The sequence below is a fragment of the Dipodomys merriami genome, unplaced genomic scaffold (genome assembly GCF_024711535.1).
Source record: "Dipodomys merriami isolate MVZ:Mamm:240054 unplaced genomic scaffold, mDipMer1.0.p SCAF_28, whole genome shotgun sequence".
NCBI lineage: Eukaryota > Metazoa > Chordata > Mammalia > Rodentia > Heteromyidae > Dipodomys > Dipodomys merriami.
Genome location: NW_027204270.1, coordinates 11,797,683 through 11,810,465, shown reverse-complemented (window position 1 = coordinate 11,810,465; position 12,783 = coordinate 11,797,683). Strand labels below are relative to the sequence as shown.

The following is a 12,783-nucleotide window of genomic DNA, read 5'->3' as shown; positions in this document are numbered from 1 at the left end:
CAAAGGTCCTAACCAAGGAAGCCCTCAACTCTCACTCAGGCTCCCAGGGGCTGTCCGAGGCACAACTGGAACCCCTCACAAAGGCCATGTCTGTCCGAAACTTCATACTGGTAGGTGGCTGGCGGCGCAGCAGCGACTCCTTCTGGTCCTGGGGTAGAGGCTCATCATAGATGGTGGAAATGAGTCCCAAACCAGTTCCACGAGACCTTTTCAGTTGCCCAAATGGTTGGAGCTTCTCTCCGTGGTACCTGGATTTAAAAAGGGCTTTCAATGAGAGGAAACTGGAGTAAAGAGGTTGGGAAAAGGCAAGGAGATAGCTACTACCTATCTAATTTGTCCTAAAATACAGAACTGTGGGTTTCTGTTTTGCTTTTGCATGAGATGCTGAGATTGAACCTAAGGTCTTCTGTATATTAGGCCAGCACCTGCCAGAAAGCCACCCCAAGCCCCTAAAGGTAGAACTTGAAATCTGGAATGTCCATTGACAATCTACCACAAACAGGGACTTCAGAATGTTCATTCCATCACTACATTTTCCCTGACAGTTATTGAGTTCAAACTCAGACTGAGTGAATGACTCTCTTGGGAGACCCTGTTAAGGCTTTTGTTTTGGTCCAAAACAAAAAACAATAGTTAGTGCCAGATTCATGTTTTCCTTCTAATTTTGCTTCAAAGCTTACCCCTAAGAGCATTCATCCCAAAACCAATGGGAAGAAGGAAACCAGGAAGACACAGCTTAAAGGCTAGCTAGTGTCCCAGAGGAAATCCTCAGCCATACTCACCCTAGTCCACGCTTGCATCTAGGGTGCTGGCCATCACCATCCAGAGCCTCAGGCACCCCAGAACATGTGCTGCCCAGGCCCTGACCCTCAGCCCAGCCTTGGCGCTCCATCACCCTCCGGCCAATGCCCTGCAGAGGAACAAGATTAAAAAATGGGGTTCAAGCTGGGTGTATACCTGTAATCTCAGCACTTAGGAGACAAAGGCAGAAGGGTTGCTAGTTCAAAATTAGTCTGGGATACACAGAGAGACCTTGGCAGAGGATATGGGGATGGGAGGAGAAAGAATGGTGGTAAAGAAGGAAAACATACAGGCTGGACACAAGGCTTAACTCACCTTGGTGTGGCGCTCAAAGGTGCCCACCTGGCCGCTGGTCAAAGACCCATCTTCCTGACCATCACGAAGTCTCTGTTCTAAACGCATTTGCACAGAGTCTCGAGCATCCTTGTCTCCACCATCTGAGGGGCCAGAAATCCACTTTGTGGAAAGGTACCTTCTCAGCAGAAAGGGGAAGGACCAGGACTCTAGAATTCCCTCAAAGGTTTATTGATTCATTTCATTTTTTTTGGGGGGGGGGTACGGTCGTGGGGCCTGAACTCTGGGCCTGGGCGCTGTCCCTCAGCTCTTTAGCTCAAGGCTAGCCCTCTACCACTTGAGCCACAGTGCCACTTCCGGCTTTTTTCTTTTTGCTTATGTGGTGCTGAGGAATTGAACCCAGGGCCTCAGGCATGCAAGGCAAGCGCTCTCCCACTGAGCCACCTTCCCAGTCCTATTGATTCATTTCTATTTCCTATTATCTCTCTCATCAGACTGGAAGCTCACCAATAATAGGAAGTATAACCCCGCCCATCTACAATGAGGAGCTTGTTATACAGAAAAATCAGAGCCAATACATAACAAAATGAAATTAGAATCTAGGTCTCTCAATAGCCCCAGGTTATTTTTCACTCTAGAACAAAGTTCTGACCAGAAAGAGCCTGCCCATCAAATCTGAGCCTCCTCATGGCTGTCCTGACATGACCTTTCTCACCAAGAAAGGACAAAGGCTTTGTCTACAAGCTGGCCCTCTGCGTCTGTATGTTCTGTATCAGAAGATTTAACCAGTTATAGACTGAAAATATTCAGGAAAAAAGTTCATCTATACTGAATGTGGACAGACTTCATGTACACCCTTTACAATCCCGTTTCCTGTTGAAGTGTCTTTTTTTTTTTTTGGTCTATCATGGGGCTTGAACTCTGGGCCTGGGCGCTGTCCCTCAGCTCTTCAGCTCAAGGCTAGCGCTCTACCACTTGAGCCACAGCGCCACTTCCGGCTTTTTTTCTTTTTGCTTATGTGGTGCTGAGGAATCAAACCCAGGGCCTCATGCATGCAAGGCAAACACTCTACTACTGAGCCACCTTCCCAGCCCCCCGTTTCCTGTTGTAAGACATCTAGAAATGGTTTTTCTTCAAGAGAGGTGATTTAAAGTATATAGGAGCACACATGTAAGTTGTAAACAAATGCCATACCATTTTATATAAGTGACATGATTTTTTGAAGATTTTGGCATTTGCAGGGGTCTTAACACTAATCTGTACAGAGGGCCACCCGAAGGAACTGGTCCTCTTTTTTTTTTTTTTTTGGGTCCGGTTGTGGGGCCTGAACTCTGGGCCTGGGTGCTGTGTCCCTCAGCTCTTCAGCTCAAGGTTAGCACTCTACTACTTGAGCCACAGTGCCACTTCCGGCTTTTTTCTTTTTGCTTATGTGGTGCTGAAGAATCAAACCCAGGGCCTCATGCATGCAAGGCAAGCACTCTACCACTTAGCCACCTTCCCAGCCCAGGAACTGGTCCTCTTTTGGCCTCTGATAAGCCTATCTGGCAAAGTGTCCTCATAGGGCAGTATACCACCAGTTCTACCTCAGTCCAGTACCTCTGTCGTAGTATATGCTCATATCCACATCCCAGTCATCAGCTGTCTGCTCATCAAAGTCTGCAGGATATAAACATATTGCAGAGTGGGTTAAGGACTCAGAGTTCTGTTGAGAGTGAAATGTAGAATTAGACACTATGTATAGAACCTGGTGTTTTGATTTGTATTTTCAAGTGTCTCCTCTGGGATTATTTAGAATTAAAGTGCAGATATGGCTTTTCTGTCCATCTCACTGATTCCTTATTACATAGCAGGATCAGTGGTGTCTCATATACAATAAAAGCAAGCCTTCCCTAGCTTTATTTATTTACTTTTTCTGGTGGTACTAGGGTTTGAACTCAGGGCTTCACACTTCTCAGCTTTTTTGTTCTGCTGGCATTCCACCACTATAGCCATGTATTCAGCCTGGCTTTTAGTGGAGATAGGAGTCTCTTGGACTTTTCTGCTTGGGCTGGCTTCAAACGATGGTCCTCCAGGTCTCAGCCTCCTGAATAGCTAAGATTACAGGAATGAACTACCAGCTTCCAGCTTTCCTAGCTTTCTACTTGGACTCATTATCAGGAAATAAACTGAGTAAAGTAGAAAACCCAGAGATAATGCAATAGGGATCATCCTGTCCTAACCGGGATGACAGCCCGCTTTAATTTGCACATTAAAACAGCTCCCAGACTCCCATATGTTAAAGGCTCAGTCCTAGCATGGCACAGCTGAGAGGTGAGAGAAATGAAGTGGGCCTAGTGGGAGGTTTTAGGATATTGGAGATATGCCCTTAAAAGGGTCTGTAGGACTTTGGTCTTTTCCTATTTCTCTTTTTCCTTTTGTCTGCCGGTCGTGGGCCTGAACTCTGGGCCTGGGCACTGTCCCTCATCTCTTCAGCTCAAGGCTAGCACACTACCACTTGAGCCACAGCACCACTTTGGGCTTTTTCTGCTTATGTGGAGCTGAGGAATGGAACAGGGCCTCATGCACGCAAGGCCAGCACTCTACCACTGAGCCACCTTCCTAGACCCTCCTTTCTGTTTCTTATCAACAAGGTAAATTGGTTTCCTGAGCTCTTACCACAATGTGCTACCTCATCATAAGCCCCAAAACAACTGGGCATGCATTGGTGGCTCACTTTTGTTATCCTAGCTGAGATCTGAAAATTACTGTTCAAAGCCAGCCTGCGCACCAAAAACAAAACAAAACAAAACTGGGCTATTTCTTAAACTATTAGCCCAAATAAATCTTTTCTCTCTCTTTCTTTTTTTCCTTGAGGAGCTGGGGAATGAACTCAGCGCTTCTCACATGCTAGGCAAATGCTCTGCCACTCTCACCATGCCTTGAGTAAGTAAGTACCCCTGGACAAAGGCTTTTGTGCAGCAGTTAAGGGGTAGGGATTGAACTCAGGGCTTCCTATTTTCTGGGCAAGAGTACTACCACTTGAGTCACACTTGTAGCAACCTCCCTTTTTTCCTTCCTTCCTTCTTTCTTTCTTTTCTTTTTCTTCTTTTTGGTCGGTCATGGGCCTTGAACTCCGGGCCTGGGTGCTGTCCTTGAGCTGTTCAGCTCAAGGCTAACATTCTACCACTTCAGCCACAGCACCACTTCCAGTTTTCTGAATGGTTTATTGGAGATAAGAGTCTCACGGACTTTCCTAGCCAGGCTGGCTTTGAACCGTGATCCTCAGATCTCAGCCTCCAGAGTAGCTAGGATTACAGGCTTGAGCCACTGGCACCTGGCCTGGGCTGGCTTTAAACCATGATCCTCAGATCTCAGCCTCCTAGCTAAGTAGCTAGGATTACAGGCATGAGGCACCCGTGCCCAGCTTCTTCTCTCTCTTTTTTTTTTTTTTGGTCGGTTGTGGGGCTTGAACTGTGGGGCCTGGGCGCTGTCCCTTAGCTTTCAGCTCAAGGCTAGCACTCTACCACTTGAACCACAGTGCCATTTCCCTTCCTTCCTTCTTTCTTACCTTCCTTCCTTCCTTGTCTGCCTAACTGCTTTCCTTCCTTCCTACCTTTTTCCTTTCTACTTTTTTCCTTCCTACATTCCTTTTTTTCTTCCTTCCTTCTTTCTTTCCTTCCTTCCTTCTCAGTCCTGAGGCTTGAACTCAGGTTCTGGGAAGTGTCTCTTAGCTTTTCCACTCAAGACTGGCATTTTACCAAGTAAGCCACAGCTACACTTCCAGCTTTTTGGTGGTTAATTGGAGATAAAAGTCTCATGGATTTTCCTGCTAGGTTGACTTCAAACCCTGATCCTCGGATCTGTCTCCTGAGTAGCTAGAATTACAATTGTGAGGCACTGGCATCTGGTTTCCTTTATTCTTTTCTTTTCTTTTTCTTGAGACAGAGTCTCCTTTTGTAGCGGCTGGTCTTAAACTATCATTCATTCTGCCTCCACCTCCCAAGTGCTGAGATTTCTGGCTTGGCTTAAACCTCTTCTCTTTAGAAGTTCATTTATCTCAAGTATTTGTTACAATAAGAGATAGCTGAACAACCCAGAGCCTTACCTCCTTCTTCCTCTTGCCAGAACTGGGCATCAGTGTAGAACACCAGGCCAGAGCCTCCCTTCTCCCACTTAAGCTCAATCTCCTCTTCAAAGAGCCGCTCGGTGGTCCGCTCCTGCCTGGTCACGTCATCATGCAGTGCTTCGTGCCGCTCCCACTCCTCACCCCGGTCATCATCCTGGGAGAAGTGTGGAAAGGGGACCTGTTTATCCAGCTTCCTGATTTCAAGGCTTAGAAGCACAGGAGGATGAGATAGGGCTCTCAACCCCATGCCTTCAGGTTTCTCTAGAAAATAGAACCTTGCCCAACACACCCTTTACACTTCTCAACATGTGCTTCTCCCCGCCCCCCCCCCCCCCATAAGGCTGATTACTCTTAGCTCTGCTTTTGACTTGTGTTAGTTTCCCTGCATGAACTGTGTGCTTTCCTCCCACATCCTTTGCTTCTTCATTTGGTTAAATCTTCCTCCTGCAGCTCACATGAAACCCTCCCACTTAGGCTCATGCACTCTCATGGCCTCTGAGCACATGTTAGGCCTTTATATATTACAAAGAAAGGACAAGAACTAACACACTAGCATTGCCTGTTTGTCAGACACTTTCTTTTTCTCTTTTTTCTTTTTTTGTAGGTCCTGGGGCTTGAACTCTGGGCCTGGACTCTGTCCTTCAGCTCTTCGGCTCAAGGCTAGTGCTATACCACTTGAACCACAGCACCATTTCTGGTTTTCTGGTGATTTATTGGAGATAAGAGTCTCATAGATTTTCCTGCCCAGGCTGGGCTTTGAACCGTGATCTTCAGATCTCAGCCTCCTAAGTGGCTAGGATTACAGGCATGAGCCACCGATGCCTGGCTCAGACCCTTTCTGTAACTCAATTCCATTCATCATCCCAGTGACCTTGTGAGCTAACTTTATTATTCCCATTCTCCAGTTGAGGAAACCTAGGCTCAGAAGAGTAAAGTGATTTTCCTATAATAGTACACTAACAGTATAGCAGAGCCAGAATGCAAATCCAGTGTGGCCTTTCCAGATGCTGGTTCACTCCAAGATTGTAAGCTCTCTGAAGGCAAGTAAATGGATTGTAGAATGTCTTTGGAATTATGCACTAGTCCCTGGTGTACAAGCGCTGACTAGGCTTGCAGAATGGCAGGATAAGCCCCTCTCCTGGCCAAACTATAGCACTATCACTAGAATCAACACTGTAAAACAAGTCAGAAGAGTGCCACAATGGGGCTGGGAAGGTGGCTCAGTGGTAGAGTGCTTGCCTCGCAGGCATGAGGCCCTGGGTTTGATTCCTCAGCACCACATAAGCAGAAAAAGCTGGAAGTTGCGCTGTGGCTCAAGTGGTAGAGTGCTTGACTTGAACTGAAGAGCTGAGGGACAGCGCCCAGGCTCAGAGTTCAGGCCCCATGACTGACAAAAACAAAAACAAAACAAAAACATAAAACAGTGACACACTAAGGATGTGAGCTGATATTGGAGCAATGCTAAGCTGGGCGCTTTGAAGCATGGGTGCCTTTTTTTTTTTTTTTTTTTTTTGCCAGTCCTAGGGCTTAAACTCAGGGCCTGGACACTGTCCCTGAGTTTCTTTTGCTCAAGGCTAGCACTCTACCACTTAAGCTACAGCACCACTTCTGGCTTTTTCTGTTTATATGGTACTGAGGAATCAAACCCAGGGCTTCATGCATGCTAGGCAAGCATTTCACCACTAAGCCAGATTCTCAGTCCATGGGTGGGTACCTTGCTTTTGACCCAGAGTACAAATAAAACCAAAACAAGCAAAACAGTTTTCCTAACAAATTCTACCTTCCTTTTAAAAATTTTTTGTTGGGCTTGGGCACTGTGCCTGAGCTCCTTTTGCTCAAGGCTAGCACTCTATCACTTTATGCCACAGCTCCACTTCCAGGGTTCTGGTGCTTAATTGGAGGATAAGAATCTTACAGACTGAAGGGTAAACAAAGGAGGAGGCTGCAATGCTTGGTAAGAAATGTATGCATCATCCTGCCCATGTCATTGTAGCTCCTCTGTACAGTATGTTCTCAAATAAAATAAAATAAAATTAAAAAAAAAAAAAAAAAAAGCATCTTACAGACTAGGGCTGGGAAGGTGGCTCAGTGGTAGAGCGCTTGTCTTGCATGCTCGAGGCCCTGGGTTTGATTCCTCAGCACCACATAAGCAAAAAGAAAAAAGTCGGAAGTGGCGCTGTGGCTCAAGTGGTAGAGCTCTTGCCTTGAGCTGAAGAGCTGAGGGACAGCGCCCAGGCCCAGAGTTCAGGCCCCACGACTGGAAAAAAAAAAAAAGAATCTCACAGACTTTCCTGGCCAAGCTGGCTTTCAACAGCCATCTTGATATCTCAGCCTCCTAAGTAGCTAGGATTACAGGTGTGAACTACCAGCACCTAGCTTCCACCTTCCTTGTTTTTATGGATGAACAACCACATCTGGAGAAAGGAGTCTACAAAATATCTATTACACTAACAATGTCAAGACTGGAAGCTGGTGTTCAATCCATTGAATCAAGGCTGGAATTCAGAGGAGACTGCTGCTAGGCACAGGATGAAATTGCATTGGAGAAGCAGTTGGGAACTGGGTTCCATGTCTCTACTTTCTTAGATGATCTTAGACAAATTGCTGTGTAACCTTTTTCTCACTCTTTGTACCAATCCTAGGGCTTGAACTCAGTACCTGGGTACTATCCTTGAGTTTTTTTGCTCAAGGCTAATGCTCTATCACTTGAACCAGAGGTCTACTTCCAGCTTTTTGGAGGTTAATTACAGATAGGATCTTACAGACTTTTTTTTTTTTGGGGGGGGGTCCAGTTGAGGGCCCTGAAATCTAGGCCTGGGCGCTGTCCCTCAGCAATTCAGCTCAAGGCTAGCGCTCTACCACTTGAGCCACAGCACCACTTCCGGCTTTTTTCTTTTTGCTTATGTGGTGCTGAGGAATCAAACCCAGGGCCTCAGGCATGAAAGGCAAGCGCTCTACCACTAAGCCAACTTCCCAGCCCCTCTTACAGACTTTCTTCCCCAGGCTAGCTTCAAATTACAATCCTCAGATCTCAGCCTCTTGAGTAGCTAGGATTACAAGTATGAACCACTGGCTCCTGGCCCACAGCTCTTTGTGGGTATGTGGGTGTGTGTACGCATATGTGCGCTGGAACTAGGGCTAAACTCAGGGCCTTGTATCTTTACTTGGCTTTTTTACTCAAGTAAGGAGCTCTATGACTTGAGCCACACCTCTACTTCTGGCTTTTTTGCTGGTTAATTAAAAATAAGAGTCTCGGAAGTGGCACTGTAGCTCAAGTGGTAGAGCGCTTGCCTTGAGCTGAAGAGCTGAGGGACAGCACCCAGGCCCAGAGTTCAAGCCCCACGACCGACCAAAAAAAATAAAAAAATAAAAAAATAAGAGTTTCTTTGATTTGTCTGCCTGGTTTGGCTTCAAACTGGGATCCACAGCCTCTTAAGCAGCTAACATTATAGGCAGGAGCCAGTAGCACCCAGCCTGTACAACTCTTGGTCATTATGTTTTCATCTATGAAAAGGAACCCTTAGGGCTGGGAAGGTGGCTCAGTGGTAGAGTGCTTGCCTTACACGTATGAGGCTCTGGGTTCAATTCCTCAGCACCACATAAACAGAAAAAGCCAGAAGTGGTGCTGTGGCTCAAGCAGTAGAGCGCTAGCCGTGAGCTGAAGAGATGGCCCGGAGTTCAAGCCCCACAACCAAAAAAAAAAAAAAAAAAAATGGAACCCTTATATCCCCTCTTCCCATCCTTTCTGAGGAAATGAAAAGAGGTTCTACTATAGAATCTTCTGGCTCTGGATTTTCCTCCAAAAAAAAAAAAAAAAAGAAAAGAAAAGAAGAAGAAAAATATATACACATGCAAATACAGTTTTACGTTCAGTATCAGGCAGTTCTCCTGCTCCCTGAAGCCCTCCTGAGGTGCTCAGACTAAGAAATCTCTTAATATACAACGGAAGAGAGTATTTATTAATACCCTCTTTAAGCTGCCAGGAAGGACAGGATGGCACACTATACTCACATCATCTGAGTGAGACTCTTCTTTCTCCTCTCTTTCTCCTTCATCCGCAGTCTCTTCACTGATACTAGCTGGTGCATCTATCAAGCAGGTCCCCTGGGGTATTTCCTCGCCCTCCGCTGTGTACACATGCTCTTCCTGTTCCACTGTCTCAGATTCCTCATACTTGAAGGGCACATTGCCATATCGCCGGGAAGAACCTGTCTTGGGGAACTGGAGCTGCAGCTGGGTGATAATTCGTGGTGGTAGGCGGCAGGCCTGAATCAATTCTAAAAAGACCCTCAAGGGAGTCCCCACATTCCCATTGGGCATCAGCACTGGTGGGTTCAGCTCCGGGAGTTGTCTCAGGTCAGTGAGAGAGAAGGCTTCATTCTCAGCTTTCCGACTCTGCAGTTCCTTCCTGGTTTTAAAGGGAAAGGAGCCCAAACCTTAGGAAGAAGAGAGAAGAATGGGTTTTGAAAACCAAAACTTGAAGTAACACTTTGGGCCAGAAATCATAGTTTAAAGCTGTTGTCCTAATGTTATTCCCATTATAACTTCTCCAGAGTCCCTCCTCTCTTCCTGTCAGAGCCCCCTGGCAATTAAGTGCCATTGATCACCACTGTGGCTGAGCACACAAATTTCTTCTTGATTTGGCTCCTGTTGGTGTGTGTGTGTGTGTGTGTGTGTGTGTGTGTGTGTGTGTGTGTGTGTGTGTGTGTGTGTGTGTGTGTGCTTGCACGTATGTGTGTATGCGTCAATACTGGGGTTTGAACTCAGGGTCTGGGTACTGCTCTTTAGCAAAAAAAGATCAGGGATAATGCCCAGTCTTTGAATTAAAGTCCTAGGACCAGTACACACACACAAACACACTCCCACCCACACTCCCACACAAACAACAACAAACCCAAAAATCATTATCCCAAAGACTGCTCCAAACCACAAGCTTGCATAAATGCAACCACAACCTTGTACAAAAACTACTTTTATGAGTTCACTTGCCCAGCAACTGCCTGTTCAACCTTGAACCTATGCCACCCTTGTTATTGATCCTTGTAGTCAAGAGTAAGTGTTTCCAAACAACTTATTCAAATTTCATTTTGTCTCTTAAAGTTCTTGCCTTACTTTACCTCCCTGGATACACTCAGGCCTCCTCTATGGTCCACCATGGCACATGTATCCCCAAGGCAACTGAAATCCTTTTTTTCACTCCTAAATAAACTCTTTCTTTAGAGTGTTGGTCTCTCTGATGTTCATTTTAGGCTAATAGAAACACCAATTTCCTTTTTTTCCTTCTGTGTCAGTGCAAAAAATCGTCTCCTCAGAGAAAAGGGTCTCCGAAGGGTTCAAGTAAATTGGATAACGAAAGATTTTTTTTTTTTTGTCGGTCGTGGGGCTTGAACTCTGGGCCTGGGCGTTGTCCCTTAGCTCTTCAGCTCAAGGCGAGCGCTCTACCACTTGAGCTACAGCGCCACTTCCGGTTTTCTGGTGGTTTTATTGGAGATAGGAGTCTCACGGTCTCTCCTGCCCGGGCTGGCTTTGAACCGCAATCCTCAGATCTCAGGCTCCTGAGTAGCTAGGATTACAGGCGTGAGCCACCAGCGCCCGGCTAGATAACGAAAGATTATCTGACTAGGTCTCCCTCCACCCGGAAATAAACGGAAGTCCTAGCTGAACCTGAAACTCAGTCCACAAACGATCGAAGCTTGCAAAGTCATAACCAGAGGCCTGACTTTTTTCAGGAAGAGTGCCACTGTCCCAGGGTCCTTAAGCCCAGCTCGTTATCTTTATTCCTCATACCTGATGCCTCAGTGGGTAGCCTAAGTCTGTGGATGTGACAGCGTCCAGGAAGCCAGGTCCCTTGAGAATCTAGCCACCGGCGGCCTGAGTACATGCGAACAAGCTTCCGGGCCAGGGCCATTCCCCGTACGGAGATGACGCAGCAGCAGGTGCGGGTCTGGCCGCGGGCAGAGTTCCGCGCGGAGAGCGCGCGCGAAGCGGCGGCCGTAGTCTGGGCGAGGTCCTGGCTCTCGGCGGCGGGGTCGCTGGAAGGGAGGCCCGCGTCAGAGGCCTGGGCAGGGGCCCCCTCGGGCCGGTGCCGGTAGTGGAAGCAGAGGAAGCCCGCGCCGCGCTGCTCTCGGAACTGGCTGAAGTAGCTCCGTAGTTGAGCCGATCGTAATGCGGAGGGGATGCCCGTCACGACTAGGTAAACGGTAGCCTCTTCCTCCACCTCGCTGGGCGTCGCCATCATGGACTATCATGTGATCTGCTGGCGCTCTCGCGAGAACACCCGGAACCGTTCTGGCCTCCATTTGGAGGGGGCGGGGCGGCCCTGGGGCTCGTCCTGGAGCCTCCCCGTGCGCCAGGCTAGCGCTCTTCCACTTGAGCCACAGCTCTACTTCCGGCTTTTTGGTGGTTAATTACTGCCGGGACCGGCCTCGAACCCTCAGGTCTCAGCTTCCGGAACTCCAGAGGGCTTTTGTTTTGTTGTTTTTGGTTTTGTCGGTCGTGGGGCCTGAACTCTGGGCCTGGGCGCTGTCCCTCAGCAATTCAGCTCAAGGCGAGCGCTCTACCACCTGAGCCACAGCACCACTTCCGGTTTTCTGGTGGAGATAGCAGTCTCATGGCCTTTTCTGCCCGGGCTGGCTTTGAACCTTGAGCCTCAGATCTCAGCCTCCTGAGAAGCTAGGATTACAGGTGTGAGCCACTGGCGCCGGGCTGTCCCTGTGAGACTTTTATCTCCAACTAACCACTCAAAAACCAGAGTGGAGCTGTGGTTCAGAGTGGTAAAGTGCTAGCATTGAGCAAAAGAGGTCAGGGGCAGTGCCTTGGCCCCCATGACCAGCACACACACACACATATTAGTTGTTGTTAAGGGTCTCTTAAAAATCAGTCCTCCTAGCCGGGTACCTGTGGCTCACACCTGTAATCTTAGCTACTCAGGAGGCTGAGATTTGAGGATCACAGTTCAAAGCCAGCCCAGGCAGGAAAGGCCATGAGACTCTTTTTTTTTTTTTGCGGGGGGGGGGGGGGGGACAGGGGGGGTCAGTCATGGGGCTTGAACTCTGGGCTTGGGTGCTGTCCCTGCACTGTACAGCTCAAGGCAAGCACTCTACTACTTGAGCCACCGCTCCACTTCCAGTTTTCTAGTGGTTTCTTGGAGATAAAAGTCTCACAGACTTTCCTGCCTGGGCTGGCTTTGAACCGAGATCCTCAGATCTCAGCCTCCTGAGTAGCTAGGATTAGAGGTGTGAGCCATAGGCACCCAGCTGAGCCTTTTTCTTTTTTGGGTCCGGTTGTGGGGCCTGAACTCTGGGCCTGGGTGCTGTCCCTCAGCTCTTCAGCTCCATGCTAGCACTATACCACTTGAGCCACAGCACTACTTCCGGCTTTTTTTTCTTTTTGTTTATGTGGTGCTGAAGAATCAAACTGAGGGCCTCATGCCTGCAAGACAAGCGCTCTACCACTGAGCCACCTTCCCAGCCCCCTGCTGAGACTCTTATCTCCAATGAACCACTCAGAAAACTGGAAGTGGCACAGTGCCTAGTGTAGAGCTGAAGAGCTGAGGGACAATGCCCAGGCCCCACGACGGACAA

The 12,783-nt window shown here is 47.9% G+C and overlaps 1 protein-coding gene across 1 annotated transcript; it reads right to left on the bottom strand.

Moving 5' to 3' along the window:
* Positions 1–31: 31 nt before the first annotated feature.
* On the bottom strand, positions 32–11,435 carry Gpatch3 (G-patch domain containing 3). Its single transcript, XM_070037539.1, has 7 exons — positions 10,988–11,435; positions 9,212–9,636; positions 5,180–5,354; positions 2,692–2,751; positions 1,117–1,238; positions 783–910; positions 32–248 (listed from the first exon to the last, which is right to left on the bottom strand). The coding sequence occupies exons 1-7, from the start codon at positions 11,433–11,435 to the stop codon at positions 32–34; spliced, it is 1,575 nt and encodes a 524-aa protein (XP_069893640.1).
* Between the last annotated feature and the right edge of the window lie 1,348 nt (positions 11,436–12,783).